Source organism: Typopeltis vanoorti, chromosome 6, assembly GCF_054136105.1.
Source record: "Typopeltis vanoorti isolate ZY-2024b chromosome 6, IOZ_Tvanoo_1.0, whole genome shotgun sequence".
Taxonomy (NCBI): Eukaryota; Metazoa; Arthropoda; class Arachnida; order Uropygi; family Thelyphonidae; genus Typopeltis; species Typopeltis vanoorti.
Genome location: NC_143554.1, coordinates 74,986,187 through 75,006,295, shown reverse-complemented (window position 1 = coordinate 75,006,295; position 20,109 = coordinate 74,986,187). Strand labels below are relative to the sequence as shown.

At 34.2% G+C, this 20,109-nt stretch overlaps 1 protein-coding gene across 1 annotated transcript in view; it reads right to left on the bottom strand.

Moving 5' to 3' along the window:
• Window positions 1-20,109, bottom strand: part of kdn (citrate synthase) — a 205,035-nt gene that overhangs the window by 81,230 nt on the left and 103,696 nt on the right. The window contains exon 5 of the mRNA XM_090394261.1: window positions 12,069-12,257. Coding sequence (XP_090250387.1) covers window positions 12,069-12,257 — 189 coding nt within the window. The remainder of the gene's footprint in view (window positions 1-12,068; window positions 12,258-20,109) is intronic.

Below are 20,109 nucleotides of genomic sequence, written 5' to 3'. Positions count from 1 at the left end.
ATAGGCACAAATAAGTCTCATTGTCCAGTTCCCCATTCTCATATTTGCCCACATTACTCTACTTGAGACTGACTGCCATTCAAGAAGATTAGCCTCGTATTTTGTGTTGAACACTATGGCTACTCCTTTTCCTTGATTGTCATTGCCTGAATATAACATTTTGTATTTATTGCTCAGAAAGATCTCACTAGTTTTTATCTTTTTTGTTTCAGTCACCCCTATTATGTCGATCTGGTACTTATCTAATTCCTCAGCTAGCTCCATTTCTTTGCCATTCAGGCTTGTTACGTTGATAGTACCGATCTTTAACTCTGGTGATGTTGAGTTGGGGTTTGTTTTCAGATTTGTTCAGATAATTAACAAAATCTGTATGATATATGGAAACTAATCATTTATCACGTTAAGTCAATTTCTTTAACATTTCTTGATGCTTATGAGAATGTTTTTCATCACATATAACGTAATGCAGAATTCATCAACTTTCTATGAGGCCAATCGGTTACAATCAGTGGTTAAATTCTAAACAAATAAGTTCCGGGACCCTATACAAAATAACCAATTGTATTTACCTTTGGATGCTATCCGAGGAAGCTCCAAACCTCCCCGTCCCTGTCATCATGCGTTCGTAATCAAGCGACTGTTGATATTGACTTTATATACACATTCAAAACTGGAAACAATAATGTAGGCATGATTACCATATGGAAGAAAATTGTTCCTACAAAATAATCAATATCAATTATCTTTGAATGCGATCCACTGGTCGAGTGTCCAGCAATGTCAGCAATTTCTTTCGTTCAGTGTATTAATATTATCGCATTGCAACTGATAGGAATTCTGCATTTCTGTGGATTTGTCACAGACCTCTTTCTCTTCAGAAACTACACACAAACTATCATTACAAACTTGTTTTGTATTATAATTTTCATCTGAGCTATTTTTCCGTTTAAAGAAGGTACCTATGTACTTATCCATAGTTGAAATACATACTTGAATATTACTTGCACCCCTGATTTTACTTTTCGAAAAAAGAAATTAAAAGGTTTTGCATATACCTCACATATGATAAAAAGCTTAAATACATTCGCATCGGGCGATAGTAACTCGCTTGCAGCGGTAAACAACATGCCCACCCCAATAGCCACTATACTGCAGAGGCAAGAAAAAAAAGTACTTTTATTATGTCGGTGAATAAGGTATGAGCAGTCTGTGTAATAATATATATCTCAACAAATAGTGTAATTAAAGACAACTGGGATAAAAACAACACTAATTAATGAATCACATGTCCCCCCATACAGAAACTATGCTGTACAGACTCAAGCAAAACCATATGATGGCCTGGTAAATACAATATCTAACTAAAAACTATTGTTATTAATTAGATGTGTGTGAGTTCCCCCCCTGCCCCAAAGCAGCAATAAAATTCAACTGAACATGTTAAAACTAAGAAATAAATAAATAAATAAATAAATAAATATATATATATATATATATATATATATATAGTGAATGTTGTTATGGCAGCTTCACATATGGAATTCAGCTTAAGAGAGTTAGCATTTCAACTCAATTGTTGGCTATGTTTTTATCTTTCATTCGTGCGATCTTTTGTTAATACTGCACAATCATATGCACATCTTAATATCTTGCCATCGATGTCTGTTTCGCGTTAGGCTTAATTACTGTAAAAGGAGAAAGGTCACAAAGCAGAAAAATGTTCCAGGTCCGGTGCAGAAAAAAGTTCCGGGGCTGGGTCCCGGACAGCCCCAGCATTTAACCACTGGTTACAATACCACCTCTATATAGTTTGATCGGGGGGGGACCAACGTAGTCAGGAGAAGGGAAAAAATATAAATTTGGCAATATTATGGTTATTTTCCCTCGAAGCTCATGCAACTGCATACTCATATGTGATGAGACAGAAGGCATTTGCATACCGTGCTGTCAAATGGACCAACTGGAATTATTAGTATAGTAAGCCCACACTTTGTAGAGCTTCGCTTGGCTTTCTGCCAAGAACAGTCGATTCATGCTGAAGGGGGAGAAAGAAATGAAAATGTGGTCACCAACATGCAAATCACATGTTTTCTGACCTGTAAAAAAAAAAAAAAAACTCATCCCAGAAGATGGATTGATTACCCTATTATCAGAATGGATTCTCCTTTTGGTGGCATGCGCAGAAGTGTCTCGAATCTGTGGGCGTACTATACAGCAGCAGATTGCTGCCAACTTTTGTAGCCTAGCTGGCTAAGTGATTAGCATATCGATTCTCCCACCAATAGGCTGCACATCTGAGTCCTTACATGGAAATTAAGTGTGAAATGAATTTCATTGCTCAAGCCACAAAAAGTTATAAACCTGTGGTACATTAGTGCTATGAGTCAACTAAGGATTTTGCTATTATATATATATATATAAAACAATTGCATTTAGCCCCGTATGTATTTTGTTTTCATGTCATTTTTCACCTTTCATGAAATACTTCTTATATCATGTATGCAATTAATGGTATAAATCTACCCCCATCCCCCTCTCGATGAGTCTTTGACATCAGATGAGTTAATATAATAATAGCCTTTCATTCAATCAGATTTAAGCTTAGGACGGGTTAAGTTAGGTTACTTACCGCCATTCCCATATTTATGCATATAATCCCCAAAGCCATGGTTGCAAAATATCTATTTATACCCTTCAGCTGAGTATGAGGCCAGTGGATGTAGGTATTATGGTTGATATGTATTTTTCAAAGTGAAAAACTTCTCCATCACTATATGGGACTAGTTAACTCACCCTCAATCAAAAAGCACTTATAACCATTCACAGATGGAAGAAAATGTTCTCTATATGTCTGGCTTATCTAATAATATATCACTATACATGTTCTTTCTATTTAAGCTTACCTTAAACTGCCATGAAAGTCAAAAATAAACTTCATGTAGAGTGGGGGATCAGCAATTCCTAACAGATACCGTGAAGGGGTATACAGGATGCAATGACAGTTCTATATTATTAAGAGCAGCTTCCTAATGATAATTTTTTTCCTTCAAAATTAATATTTGTAAAGTCTCCAATATTATCAAATCTAAAGATTTTTTTTAAGAGGCTTAATAACTTCAATCCACTTAGATCTTGGTCATCCTACACATCTTTTTTTCATGTCATCCTCTCATCAAATATCTGTTTTCTAATTCCTCTCTAATTTAGTTTAAGTGACCATATTACCATAGATTAGCTCTGCTCACTTGACCTTTTTAGCAATCACGAATGCTAACAATGGTTAATTGTTAGCTTTCCTCTTAAGCATTTCATCATATGCCTTTTCCAGATATGTGAAAATGAATACAAATCACTTATATGCCCATGACTTCTACACTGTACAAAGACAAGCCTGATAGCCACTATTAGCTGGAAAGCCTAGTTTGTTCCCCCCCCCCCCCCCAATTTTCATAGCTTATCAAAAATGTGAATCAATTTTACTTGGAACACTTAGAGAAACATTACTCTAAGGTTTTTCCCCTCACCACCAACCTTTCAAGAATAACTGTTATGAGAATTCTACTCCAAGTATCTAGGATTTTACCTTCTTATCAGGCCTGCTGAAGTGTAATGTACTTATTTTTTAAGGCATTTTCACTGCTCAGTAGTTGCCTTGTAATCCTCTTCACCTATGTGAATGGTCATTCCAGGAGAATTCTTGCAACACTGGTTCATTTTGCTTTCACAACTCCTTTTATGTAAGTTGAGGCTGTCCAATTTTCCATCTTCCTGGTAATGATCACTTCACCACTCTCACGGGCCATCCTCTTCTGGGATATCTATTGAAGATGTCCATATCACAGTAAAAGATCAATGCTTCAAGTAGCCCATCCCACATTTTCATAAATTGAGTCTCTCCATAATGGTTTCATTTGAAACTCTGAAGATGAGATATATACATGCTTTATTATAAGCTATCCATCTCCACAGATCTTATATGATTTCTTCTTCAAATTCAAAGTCAAGTTTCATCCTTTTGGTTTCTTGCCTAATCTCTTGGCTCTACAACATAGTATTCAACTGCTTAATAGCATTACAGCTTTAGTTGACATCTGTATTTTTCTTCCATGTTCCTGACTTAATAACAAGTGTGTAGTAATTATTGTAAAACATTTATACATCCATATTTCAGTATTTCTGGTCAAATATCTACTTCAGCTGCCTTTTCCACTTCTCAAGTTTCTTCTAGCTTTTTGTAAATCAAGTAACGTCATATATGCCTAATTGCATTCTTCTTAAATACTGTATTTTGTACTGTTATTCTCCCATGTTTAACTGTCTTTTAACATGTTCACATAGGAGTGATAATAGCTTGCTTGAAGTGAACCTAACCATCCGGTGAAATGAGAGAAATTACAGGCAATTTCATTCCTGCATGTCGTCAGATGCACCACTTTTCATGACAGTTTATTCAATTGTAACTAATCCAGCATTATGAAAAAGAGGGGGGGGGAATAAGTGAAAACAAATGTTATTTTCAGAATATATTAAAAAACAATAACTAAAGAGAATGATATATTTGATTATTAGTTACTATACTTGATTTACTAAAATATGTAAAGAATATTAAGTATAAATAAGGAAGAGAGAGAAGTAGAAGCAAGAATAAAATACTTTCAGTACTATAAAAGAGATTACAAATTTTTCTTATATAGCTTTATGCAGATCACTGGAGTTACAGGCAAACACTCACGTAACATGCTTATGATTTAACCTACATAAAATTGTCCGTATCTCTTAAAACAGAATCAGAGATTAATGCACACCTCAACAAGAGATCCTACTTATTAGAATCTCTCCTATCCACTGAATTAACCCACCACAACCTAGCCATTTTCAACTATATAACTAGATGTGTCCTTTTAAGAATATCCTCTATTAAATCACTTTCTACCAAATTTTTCAATACCTTAATTACTGTAACTTCTACCACCCCAAAGTAGTTCTCTTCATTTAAGCAACTACCACATTTCAGTAATATGCCAACAACTAATCCAAGAGCCAGATAACCTTCACTGATACCCTTTCCTCAAAATTTATACTTAGTAATAGCTAAATGTGTAATCAGTAATTATATTATACAGTTCTTACAAGTTCACCATAGAGCAAAAATTGAAATTTAAAATGAAGACTAAGTAACTTCCCATATCGTAAATTTCTGAAATTTTTAAACTGCAAATAATGACATGCAATGAGGTTTTAACTTTTATTTCACATTACTTCTGCTAAAATGTTTCATTAAATTTTTGAAAATTTAAGAAAAAGCGATTCCAATGATTCAAATGAAATCACTATTTCTAGATCCTGATTTTCCTTTTCTTAAAAATTATTTACAGATCAATTGACTTTCACTTAATGTCTTTACAGATAGTACACTTACTAAAAACAATCACAGCTAAGTTATTTATTTCTTGCAATAACATGGTTTGTTTTGTTCAATGGATATTCTTCCTCCACACCATACCAAGATGACAGATATTCTAAAGTCAATCAACCCAAAATGGTGAAGCCTACTGTTATAAAAACAGGATTCTATTTTTTTCTGTAAGTCTTAATTTTCAAGACTCATGGCATCTGGATGGACTATATGATGAATAAACAAAAAATCAGCTAATGTAAGAAACAATAGAAAATTATTAAAGAGAATGAGGAAAAAAATTCTGTAGCTTACTATCAATAATTTTCTTTGGAAAAAACTTTCAAATTCTATCTTTTCAACTGAAGGCAGATTACCCAATCTTGCATGGAGGTGGTAGGGTTTGTCTCTCCCAGAAACATTTTTTTCCCACAAAACAAACTGGACAAAGGATAGATGAACATGACAGACAGCAAACTACATAGACAGGATTCACTGCCTGTATGATCGTAGAAAGCTAGTAATAAACTTTATTATAGTACTATCACAGTATCCTCCCACAGTACACATTAAGAATTGATGAAGACTTAACTTAGTAAGACAGGTCATTACATTATTTAAGATAAGAATGATGAAAACCTTCCAAGAAATTAACTTTTGAAGTTGACCACTTCTGTAAATTATTTAATATACACAAAATATCAATTTAAGTGAATTTAATTATTAAATGAGTGAGTGATTGACATAAGGAATTAAGAATACAAAGAAAGGCATGTCAAATTAGGACTCGGAATTTTTGTTTTATTATTTAGAACAACCCTAGAGAGAACGTAAAAATGCACAATATGCTACCTTAGTCGGGTGGGTAGAGATGTGTAGTTCTGGGATTATCTGATCCTTAACCCACCAGTGGTGCTTATGAAAGGTTTATAACCTATGAGCAGGCAGTACATAAAAATATTATGATTCACCATTCTGTTCACAGCCCAATTAACTCAATTTCATATAAAACTATCTTGTGATAAGATAGCCAGTCTGGCTGCTAAGTGGACTCGGAATTTTTGTTTTATTATTTAGAACAACCCTAGAGAGAACGTAAAAATGCACAATATGCTACCTTAGTCGGGTGGGTAGAGATGTGTAGTTCTGGGATTATCTGATCCTTAACCCACCAGTGGTGCTTATGAAAGGTTTATAACCTATGAGCAGGCAGTACATAAAAATATTATGATTCACCATTCTGTTCACAGCCCAATTAACTCAATTTCATATAAAACTATCTTGTGATAAGATAGCCAGTCTGGCTGCTAAGTGGTTAGTGAATCCACTCTCCAAACGAACAGGCAACATGTTTGAACCCTGACATGGATGTTTGTTGATGTCTTTAGATGAAAGATGAATTTCATCACAATGTGTGAGACCCCCATCTTGCATGAAGACCTGAAGTAGCTTGAAAAAGTTCTGTTCCCTTTTACATCAACAGAGTACCCGATTATGTAAAATGGAACATGAATAATAAGCAGCTCACCAATATGTTTGGTGATCTGGATTTATCATAAAAAAGTAAAGGGAAATGAACTGAGATAGGATGCTGTTGTAACACTGAAGTTCACAAGATTATCCTTGCCCACTGAAGAGTATCAGGGAGATCAGAGTTTTATGCATTGAATATGGAAGATCTTGTCACTTATAATGATTATGTACAAAAAATGCTTATCAAACGAAGAAAAGGAATGTAATGGAGGGTACTATCATCAGAAAAAAAACTATGAATATAATCTGAGGTCAAAGAGATAGTCATTCATATAGAGGAAGAGAGAGAGAGTACAAAGTCCTAAGGCACTAAAGCATTAGTGGGAAAAGCAAAGCAGAGAAAACCATCAAGCAGAGAAGCTGGCACTCTAATTGCTAAGAAGTTGGATCCACTCTCCAACCAACAGGTGACATGTTTGAATCCTCAGAGTAGAAGGAAAGATGAAGCTTGCCAAGCAACCATGTGAGTTTCTCCAAACCTACCCATTCTATTGATTATAATCAAAGCCGGAAAGTAATGACTTGAGATCAGTAGTAAATTGGGAAGTCATTGCTGCTGATCACTAATTAATATAAGGAACTTTATATTAATTAACTTTATATTAATAAGGAACATACAAGGAACTTTTTTTTTTTAATTTTAGTTGTTTTTTTGTTGTTGTTGCATTGTCACAAACTAGTGCAAGTCTATTATATAATTAATTTTCCAATAACTAAAAAAATGTACAGGAAGAGTAAGAAAACAAAATGTGTCCCTTGGAATGCATCAATTGAATTCTGTTAAGTCCATGACTCATTGGTAGCATGATCTCATTCAATCTGTATAATTTTAATTTTGCATTAAAAGTTTAAATTCAAATAGTTCAAACCATGCTGTTGGAACCCTCTGCTAAATTTCACCTCATAATACCGTTTAAATTTCATAATTTTTATTTATACAAAGAGTTGAAATAAATATCCAAACAACAAATACTTTTTTGCTCCTCAAACAATTATTCCAGAGTAGAACGATTTTACAATGATCTTTGAGGATTTAAGAATTTCACTATCAGAAAATAACGCTCCATGTGAAAAGCACACATGGGCATGGATGCACAAATACACACTTACTGTGTGTATATTATATATATATAAATTTGCGAAGATGTATTTTTGGGTTAGAGCAAAAAATTTCATTTTCTGAAATTTTTTGCTCTGAAATTTCAGAGAATGAAAATGAAATATTTTCAGAGGAACAAATAAATAGAACGAACCAGTCCAGATAGATAAAAAAAAAATTCCATTTGGGGTTATTAATTTGTGTGATTAGAAGAAAAAAAAAGTCCCTTTTGAATTGTTCCAAGAAGAACATATTGGTTCAAAACCATTTCGACTCCTGGTTTCTACTGAGTGTATATTGGATTTGTATAACTAATAATGTATTTAATAATTAAAAAGTTTTGAATGTCTGCTAGTTAAAAAAAAATAAATATTTATGATTATACATATTTGAATGAAATATTATAAATTCTCCCAAACTGCCTTTTCTTGAGAGAGGGTACACTGGTATTACTAAACTTTCCAAAAGGGTATGCAAGTACTGAAAATGTGGTTAAAACACTGCTATATAAGATAAACTGATGCTAGCCAAGCAGGACAAATTAATTCTGGAAGATGTGTTAATCCTGGAGCATGAGTTTTTAACATAATAGATGGGATACCATCAAGACTTATTGGCATCTATCCTATCCTATCAGTGGTCCTAACAGGACTTGAGCACTCACGACCTTTCCAAGTATTCTTGGACTTCGCAACCATAACTCGAGGATAAGATGGTTAGCCCCATGCCTCCTGGTGTGTCCTTATGTTTGTAGATTGTGTGTGTGTGTGTGTGTGTGTGTGTGTGTGTGTGTGTGTGTGTGTGTGTGTGTGTGTGTGTGTGTGTGTGTGTGTGTGTGTTAAAGGGGCTGGTTTGCCTGTTCTGAGGAACAAAAAACAGGAGTTATCAGGTTAAAAAAAAAAAAAAAAAAAAACCTCATCTCCATATGAGCCAGGCTCGAAAGAGACCAGATCAAGGTTCTTCACGTCACTGACAGGAATCGAACCCAGTAAAGATAAAGCCCTTTGGTAGGAAAGACCAAAGAGCTTCATCTTTACTGACTGAGCTATGGAAGCTCAGACTTATTGGCATTTAAACTGACAAATTGAGGTTTCTTCTGATTTCCTTCAGTTGAAAGATTAAGGAAAGCATGCAGTGGTCAGTTCTTAGGAAAGTGTGTGGGGGAGGGGGGGGGAGCAGTATTTTACCTCAATCTTTAACACAGGAGACAGAGAAGAATGATACCAATATGTCAACCTTTTCTTAGCATGGTAACATCTGAATGCCAGAGAAGTTTTGTCCTAAATGGCTTTTGACAGAACTTCATTTGAACAGATGGCAAGCTGTCTGCATTTGGCCTTTCAAATTCGGATCTGTTGATTTTTTTTTTCTTTTTTTTTTTTTTTTGCAGCCAATGCAAACTGCAATGTAGAATCAAATGTAAATCTAGAATTTTGGTCTTGCATCACTTGCAATATGCTGAATTTTTCTTCCCTTCATTACCTTACACACATCAGTTGAACAGGCATGTAAAATACCTGATAGCAAGCAATAGAGTATTTTTATGTACAATGGGAGATGAAGTCTTCATGGCAGTTATTATTTCTGTTATTTGAATCTGAGAAGGCGTTTGGTATTATTTGAATGAAAATCAGACTAAGGAAGAGCAAAAGTCATGGAGGTGAACCCACTTTTGGCACACCTTATGATGCCTAAGGACACAAGATTGAGAATGCTAGGGGTAATGGTGTTCTAGAGTAAGAATATTATGAAGATGTTATGGTTATCAAGAAAACTCACACACACATACACAGTATTTCGATGGAGAGCTTGTTAAGAAAAGATCAAGTGTGTTAAGGAAGATGGTAAGAAAAAAAAACTGGTATTTAGGTTATAGACTATCAGTATCATACTGTTGCTAATGGCAAATATGTCAGCATTGAAATCACACTGATCAAACAGAACAACTGGAGAAGAAATGCCAGTGGGATTATGGACATTGAAGTCCAAGAAATATGCCTTACTGGGCCAGGGCTTTTTTTTTTTTTTTTTAACATGATCAGCATTTATTTTTAAGAATTATTTAATTTAAATATTACTTATAAAATTACATTTTATAAGTAATTATAAACAATTACTTATACCATGTTAAGAGTAATAACCTTAATCTCCCCCCCCCCCACCCCCATGTTTTGACCTTCACATGCTGTTCAAACTGCAATCTAACTTGTTTCTCTCTCTCTCTCTCTCTCTCTCTCTCTATATATATATATATATATATACAGGGTGTTCGGGATAAATTTGACATATTTATAATTAATTATATTTTTCCGTAAGTTACATGTATTAACACACACTTCTCTTCATTTAAAAGTTTGGACCCTTCTTCATTCATATACAAGATGTCAGAAAGGATGGATAGCTGGAACCCACCTGAATCATGGAAGAGAATAACTTGTATCATGATGATTCGTGCCCGCCATCAAAATAAGGATATTACGACTGCTGCCCAATGCTCCCTGAATACAGTAAAAACAATCAGGCATGAACTAGAGACTTGCAATGGTGACTACGAGGATGTAGCAAGAAGAAAGATCCCTAGCAGACGATCTGATTGCGTTCGTACAGCAGAATTCCTCGCAAATCTGCAGGAACAGGTGTTGAAGAACCCTGGCATTGGAATTCGGGCTTTGTTCGTGGAGTTGCTAACTGTAGTCAAGCCCTGGATAACAAGGGTAGCCAATGGTAGGCCGTATGTATGGCAGCAGGATTCGGCCCCTTGCCACACCTCTGGGAAAAGTCAAAAATGGTTGTCTGAAAATTTCTACGACTTCACCAGTCCAAATGTTTGGCCTCCAAACTCCCCAGACCTTAACCCCATGGATTATTTTGTATGGGGCGCAGTTGAAAAAGACACCAATCGCACTTCCAGTAATACAAAAGCCCAGTTAATGGATAAAATTAAAACAGTTTTTGCGGCCCTTCCCAGGGAGACTGTAGCATCAGCTTGTTCGAGGTTCCGAAGCAGGATTGAAGCTGTGATCGATGCTAATGGTGGTTATTTTGAGTAAATCTTGTTGATAGTATTGTAATTAACTCTGCCTGTAATGTTTTTTTGTCAATTCATTAAATTTAATAGATACAAAGAAGATTTTCTTTTTCCTTACGAAACTGTCAAATTTATCCCGAACACCCTGTATACACACACACACACACACACACACACACACACACACACACACACACACACACACACACACACACACACACACACACACACACATATATTAAAGATGACCTCAATATGGAGGTTGAAATGTTAGAAAATTAAGTCTGCTACTCTTAAGATGGCAGGTCTCCATTATTTAACCAAAATGAAAGAGGTCAGAGCAGCTTTCAGAATTTAGAGAGCATCAGACAGGAAACAAATGCAACAGCTTAATAAGAAAATGTTGATTTTAAGCAGATTCAAAAGGATACGTCAGTTTTTAAAAACGCCACTATTGTGAAAGGAAGCACAAAAGGAACTGTGTAAACTGTAGTTTTCCAAGGTTGAGGTGTATGCTGTTTGCAAGTCAAGTTTGAATCAGGAATACAAATGCTATTTATACTGCTGTTAAGGCATAAATAATGGATATGGATTTTTGTATATTTTTTGTAGAAGATTTTGTGATCCACGGTAAAACTATTTGATTATGTTTTTCTTCACTGTTGTGGGGAAAGTCGAATTAAAAAGTAGAGGCATGAAATGAAAGGTAATAGGCACAAAACTTATGCCCACTCAGATGGAAACAATTCTTGTCCATGTATGGCCTCAACAGTTTTCTTACATACTACTATAGTAAGACTTCCTGCAAATCACATTTGGAGGATTCAATATTCCATTTTTTTTTTTTGCATGTTTCAATAAAATTCTCTTTCTTGCCAGAGATAATTAACAATCTACAAAACTACTGAAAAAGATGAAGTAATGATACTGAATATTATTTTTTTTAACTTCAATTTAATACTTCTCATGAATTTTCTTTACACTACAAGAGAAAAAAAAAAAAATCTACAAACCTCCCAGTAGGTAGCTTTAGACACACCTTCTGAATAGCCTTTAGCAAATTTGCTTTCTGTGTTGCATGCTGTAATAGCTGCACAGAACTGAGACATTGGATGGAGATGTGCAGGAAAATTGTTCAGCATTGTTACAACATGAGATGGAAGATCTGCTTGCTGAGCTAGCTGTTTGGATACAGCTTTTACCTAGAATATTTAGAAAAATTCAATGATTTCTTGTTATAATTTGCAGTTTTACTGATAATAGAATACACGAAATTATACAATTTTTAGTTCAAATCCACAAACTATTAATATTTTCATTCTAGAAGGCAGGATCAGCAACCAGCTAGACACGAATGACTAGTATAGAATAGGGAAAAAACAGAGAAAGATTATCTTTTTAAAAACAAGTTGCAACAGCAAAACTCCATCTGTAATTTTTTTTTTTTTTTTTTGTCGAATGTATTTGCATTTGACAAAAAAAAATTTACATCAAATGCATTTAAAGCATATATGATAAGTGATATGAAACCAAGAACTAATCTATTACTCTTCAAATATTCCAGTGATAAGAAAGAGCATGGCTTATCCCTAATGAGATAATGTATTAACTCAATTGAAATTATGAATTAATTAATCAACGATGTGACAATTATAAGTGACAGCAGCACTCACTGCTTTTTTATTAAAATTTTAGTAATACAAAATTACTATATTCATTATAATATTTAATATTAAAATTATGATATTTATATTAACATTTTATTAATATAAAAATATCAATTCACATTAATGGAATCTTTGTTAAACTGACAGTACACATCACGTGTTGCTATGTACACATAAGTTAAACCTGTGATGTGAAACATTTGTTCTATTTCTGTAAATTTTAGGTCTTATGTACATGACCTTAGCTGGTGGTAAGGCCTTGAATACGTTACTTTGTCATTACAGAGGTTTCTTTAAACTTGCAAATACAGCTATTAAATACAATATATGGCATTTTTGTTAGTTCACAAATTACCTGATGTTTTTCTTTAGTAATAAGCCAGGCCCAATTTGTATACTTTTTGTATATTTTTTTTTCTCCCAAACATTCTGCTTGTCCAATGCAACATGACACATGGCTTTAAGAGAAGGTCATTGGGGTGACCTAAGAGGTTTTTTTCATTCCATTTTTGTTTCTTCACACAAATGAAAAAAAAACCTAAGAGGTTTTTTCATTCATGTGAAGACAACTTTGAGGTGATTTTTATGCATGTTAAAGTGACAGCACCTTTATGATCCATATTTTACTGCATGTGTGCAGAGACTTTTTTTTTTTTTTTTTTAAAGCATTATTGGTAGGTTTTGCAAATAACCCAAAGAAATTCAAAATCAGACCACAATGAAATACCCCAATTATCCCAGACACTCCATATACAACCATGCTAAATACTTAACCTTCATGCTGGAAAAAAAAAAATTCCTTAATAACATAAAGGACACCATTTTGGATCCTACAAGATTATTAAGTTCTAAGTCATGATTACTTTCCAACATTTGAATCATTCTTTAAAAGTACTTTTGTGATTTATGCAGATTTTAAATCTCATCATCATGTATATCAAGGATTTAGGCCTAGCATGGCAGTTCTGGCCTCAAAAGTTATTGCTGAATCGTTTAAGAGGAAGTGCTGCTTTTCTTTTACCTAATGGCTTGTACTTTAAGGCAAGTTTGGTAATCTTTCTATTTTCATTCCTTGAACGTGTTCCATCCATTTATGTTTATATTTTTAAATTTTTTCTATTACTGATTCTTGATTTAATTTTTTCATAATTTCTTCGTTTCTTTTGTGATCAAATAGAGTATAATTTGCAGTTTTTTTAATCTACTGATGTACATGTATGTGTACCATAATTCAAATCAATCATATAACATACATTAATAAAAATATGAAGCCTGCCTGTGAGCTTTTGATGCTGCATGAAATATTGCAACAAAAGTATAAAAAACTGTAATTATTATTATTATTACGTGACACCTCCAGGGAGTCCAAAGACTACTACCCACCACCACTAATAGTGGTGGTAGGCAGTAGATTTAGAATTTAGAATTTATAGAGGTAAAAATATGAAAGAAATATTTATAGAAAAAATAATGGAAGAAATAAATATCATATTTAAAAAAAATATGAAATCAAACTTTTACCATGTACAAAAGGCAGCAAGAAAAATATAAAAATGCAACTATGAGGGAAAATGAATTAAAACAAAGTCATGATCATTTAATAAGGACATTTACAGGAGTTGGCACATAAATTATTTAAATTATCAAAATCCAATTTTTTCCCTTTCAGTAATATTTCAAAACTTAAGTTGTCACAATTATATTATTTGTTAAACAACTAGGATATGATCTTTATCATATTTGCTAATAATGAGTAAAAATATCAGTTCTAGTAAAGAAATTGAATTTTAAGACCTTGGGAAAAAAAATAAATCAAAAATTATAATAATTAAATAAAGAGTGTGCAAAATAAATTAAACTTGAAAATGAAAAATATATATTATGAAATCCAAAGTGAGTGATTCATTCAGATTTACTGTGAAAGGTTTAGATAAATTAAAGTATTTTGTGTTGAATACTATGGCTACTCCTCCTTTTCCTTGATTATAATTTCCTGAATATAACATTTTGTATTTTTTGCTCAGAAAGATCTCACCAGTTTTTGTCTCAGTAATCCCTATTAAGTTGATCTGGTACTTATCTAATTCCTCAGCTAGCTCCATTTCTTTGCCATTCAGGCTTCTTATGTTGATAATACCAATCTTTAACTCTAGTGATGTGCGATGTTGAGTAGGGGTGTGCTTTCAGATTTGTTCCAGTAGCTGATTTTCGATGTTCGCCCTGGTTCCCTGGTGAAAATAATGGGGGGGGGGGGCTTGTTGAACCTGGCAACGACACCCCAGCCAGCATGAAATTTTGTCATGTTGTACCATCATTTTCTATATTGGTTGTAGCCAATAAGAATACAATTTGGTCAGCTAAATCCCAAATTGCCAGCCCATCTTCGTTCGTTCAGTATCCAGGTAGATACCCAACAGGGTGCACCATGAGAAGGTGAGGATTGGACATTAGGTCAGAAGCCCTGGTTGGTTCTCCGAATTCCTTTAAAGGCTATGTGGAGGTCTCCCCTCAGTTATACAGCTTTGACCCTTAAGCATCCCAATGCAAAACTTTTGGAATGAAAATAGGAAGAGATGAGAAAAAAAAATATTTCGTCTTAGAAAATCACATACTTGAACAAGTAAAGCAATTTATATATCTTAGCAGTCTCATTATTCACAACCAGTAAAAATTCACAGAAACAGTAAAATATAGACTTAACAAAGGATGATCAAATATGAATTAAACAAAATATGTTAAAATAACAGCATTTCAAAAATGCCTCAAACTAGAGCCATTATTATACCTACAATGTATGGAGACAAGACTTGGACACTGATAGAGAAAATCAGAGTATTCAAAATGAAATGCTTAAGAAAAATAAACAAGACTCACTGGACAGAACACAAAACAAATGAGAAAAAACAAAAAAACCGGGTTAAATTCTTAATATAATATAATTTGGATCCTCAGAGGAATTGAATACGTTTTTTAATTTTAAAGGTGGTTTAAAAGTGGCATTAAGATTATAATAGTATAGGACTATTAATTTTTTCTGATAACCCTTCAATGTATGGGATAGCTATGGTTTTATTGTAAACTATATTATTTTTGATGAAGTTTTATGAAGAACTTTATTAATAGTATTTTTGCTATAGTCATTATTTATAAACTTATTTTTTATTTTTGTTTAAAAGCTTGTTCATTAGAGCAAATTGTATAGCTCTGTTTTTGAGGGTGTTTATGACTACAAATTTTTGCTAAGGGTGGTTGTTGTTGTTGGTGGTATGAGTTAGCATGTACATATTGGCCTGTATGTGAAAGTTTGCGGTAAACAGTGAAGGATAGACAGCCTGAGGGAAGACATGTTACTAGTGTATCTAGGAAAGGGAGCGAGTTCTGATTTTCAATTTCAATAGTAAATTGTATGTGCTCATGTTGTTTGTTAAAGTGGAGAAACCTGTGGAGAATTCATGACTAAATTTAACACATGTGAACCACAGTAGTAGGTTTTTTATTACATAAATATTTCCTCCTAGGTATCTTAGGAAAAATTATGAAGAAATACAATCTTGCTGCCACCTACAAACCCATCCACCAGATCCCAAACTGGTTACCCTTGCCTAAAGACAAACTTTCACCTATGCTACTACTCCGTGTATATGAGGTTCCATGCTCCTGTAAACTCTCTTATTTTGGACAGACAAGCAGATCAGTTTTTAAACACATTACAGAACATCAAGACCATATCCGCCTCATCAAACCTGATAAATCAGGGCTCGCTCAACATGGAGTTGAAAACCCAAACCACAAGATCCATTGGAAAAAGACAAAACTTCTACACAGATCTTCATATAAATATGAACGTTTATATAAAGAAAGTGCTGAAGCCCTACTCCACAGACCAAATCTAAACTGCAATGATGTTCTTGCCATCCCTAAAGTGTGGGAAATTGTCATACAAAATTGTGTAAAATAATAACTGTAATTAATTTTAATTTAATTTAAGTTCAGGCCACAATGCGCCACTGCATGCAATTTGGATTCCTTTGTAAGTACTAGTACTCACCCTTTTGTCATTCCTAGTATTGCCATACTGTACTGATGATGTACAAAGATACCTAGGACGAAATATTTACATAATAAAAAACCTACTACTGTGGTTCACGTATGTTAAATTTAGTCATGAATTCTCCACAGGTTTCTCTATATAACCAAGTCTTATTCCTACACAGGGAAATGACAGCACAGAAGACAGACTTACTAGGCAAACTTCAACTGAAACAAGGTAAGCTATATGCCCATATCTCTTTTTTAAAAAAGTGCCCATAAAATCTAAAAAAAAAAGCAAGCCATTCACTACGGATTCCAAACATAAATTGGCAACAAATAATTTAAAAATTATAGAACTAGAAGCAGGTTGTCAAACACGCTAAATCAAGAATTGCTACAAGTGATTATTAGTGTCTCAAAAAACTCAGGGATCAAAGCTTTTGATAAAAGCAATATTAAGCTACAGAAAAAATACCTGAACCTGTTAAATCGATCTAAGAAAAATATCAATAAATTCTGACCAAAAAATGGGTGGTAAACTTATTAAAACTTATCTAACCACCCACTAACAGAAGATGAATTAAATGTTCTAGCAAGAGGCCATAAGTTTGCCATTCCCCCTTAACGTCTCCAATATCTAGATTTCATACACAACATTGAAAGAAACATCAAGCACCTCCCCAGTATTGAAGCCAATAAACTTCGTTTTGAAATAGCAAAAATAATTTCTGATGCCAAACCTTCAGTTTTAAACATTCCAACATCAGAACTGAAAGCTCTTACCTCCTTAAAACATAATAAAAATATAATCATTACCAGAGCCAACAAAGGAAATACTACAGTGGTTCTTGATACTGTTTCATATAACTGAAAAATGAATCTACTACTCCGAGACTGAAACACTTATGTAAAACTGGACTATGATCCAACAAAAAGACAGCTGAAGAAACTGAACAAGCTACTCGATGAAACAAAGTTGTTAGATGATGAAACTTCAAAAAACATACCCTGCTAGACCTCAGAATATATGGTTTACCCGAGCTTCACAAAAACATCCCAATCAGACCTGACGTTGATTCAATTAGCAGTCCGACTTATAAGTTATCAAAATTTTTATCAAACCTTCTCCGTCCCCACATAGGCCATTCAATCTCTTCAACAAAAAACTCCACAGATTTTCACACAAAAATAAAAGACATTCAACTGCTGACAACAGACATGCTAATTAGATTCGACATCGTCTCGCTCTTCACCAATACCCCCATAAAGAAACTGTAGACCTATTAAATCAAAAATTTCCATCGGACATTGTCGAACTTTTCAAATTTTATCACTTCTGGTTACTTCACATGGAAAGGAAAAATCTACAAGCAAGAAGAAGGAACAGCAATGGGGGTCTCCCTTGTCATCCAACTTGGCAGATCTGTTAATAGAACATCTAGAAGAAAAAATCCTCGCATTCAAACCCAAACGAAAACTAGGTTCGATACGTCGATATCTTCGCAGTCTGGAGTCATTCCGAACAAGAGCTACTTCAGTTTTTAGAAAAAAATCGACCTTCTTCATCCTTGCATCAGATTTACATTAGAAAGAGAATCCACACAAGGCATTCCCTTTCTGGATTTACACATCCAAAGAAAAGACTGTTCCATCTCCACCTCTGTCTATCGCAAACCGACATTTTCAGGGCCGCTACATTCACAATACTTCAGCTCATCATCCCTTTCAAAAATTTGGCATAATTAAATCATTGGTAACCAGAGCACACAGATTATGCTTCTCCGACGATTCTCTAAAACAAAAATTGGAAATAATCAAAAACTCAGTGTTTTTGATTATTATGATCTAAATGGTTACGATCTCAAAACAACTCAAAAAATCATCAGCAATTTCTCAGCACTTCAACCTAGACAAGAACAACCCCATAGGATTTCCATATCTTATATCAAAGTCATCTCTGAACGGCTCTCGAAAATTAAGAAATACAATCTTGCTACCACCTACAAACCCATCAACCAGATCCAAAAATTTGTCTATAGGCAAGGGTAACCAGTTTTGGATCTGGTTGATGGGTTTGTAGGTTTTTTGGACAGACAAGCATATCAGTTTTTAAACACATTTTGGAACATCAAGACCATATCTGCCTCATCAAACCGCATAAATCAGGACTCACTCAACACTGAGTTGAAAACCCAAACCACAAGATCCATTGGAAAAAGACAAAACTTCTACACAGATCTTCATAGAAATATGAATGTGTATATAAAGAAAGTGCTGAAGCCCTACTCCACAGACCAAATCTAAACCGCAATGATGTTCTTGCCATTCCTAAAGTATGGGAAATTGTCATACAAAATTGTGTAAAATAATAACTTAACTGAAATTAATTTTAATTTAATTTAAGTTTCAGGCCGCAACGTGCCACTGCATGCAATTTGGATTCCTTTGTACGTACGTGCCCTTTCTTTTGTCATTCCTAGTATTGCCATACTGTACTGATGATGTCCTAAGATACCTAGGACGAAATATTTACGTAATAAAAAACGTGAACTACTATTGTAATTCACGTGTGTTAAATTTAGTCAAGTTGTACCATCATTTTCTATATTGGTTGTAGCCAATAAGAATACAATTTGGTCAGCTAAATCCCAAATTGCCAGCCCATCTTCGTTCGTTCAGTATCCAGGTTATTGGCAACCATACGACCAGATAACAAACACATCATCAATGTATCGAAGTCAAACTGTAGGTTTTAGAGTAAATGAATCAAGAGCACGTTGCTCAAAAGCTTCTATAAAAGTTAGCAATTGGGAGTGGGGGCAGAGTGAGCCCATGGTCATACCTTCTTTTTGTAGGTAAAACGTATTTTGTGGAATAAGAGAGAAATTAGTCTGAACGCTAAATTAGCTGCATACAAGACAGTGTTCAAACCAGTTTTAACTTATGTATCTGAGAGCTGGGTCAGAAGTAAAACACTTGACCAAAGACTAGAGACCGCAGATATGAGAGTCCTGAGAAAGATTAGAGGCGTGAACAGATGAGATGAATGGCAATATCATATTAAAAAAGGATATTAGGAAAGAACTTGACATTGTCAGCATCCAGGAATGCGTTAGTGGAGCTAATCTCAGGTGGTATGGTCACTTAAACAGAATGGGTGAGGAAAGATTAGATATTTCCAGGTTGGCAGGAAAAATGACCCAGAGGAAGGCCAAGATATAGGTGGATTGATATGGTACAAAGTACCTTAGACGACAGAAATATAAGATCTGATAATGTTGGAGTCTTGACAAGTACCAGACTGATTTGGAGGAAAATTGTAGATAGGAAGTTAGTAATGATGTAAATTTTTCAT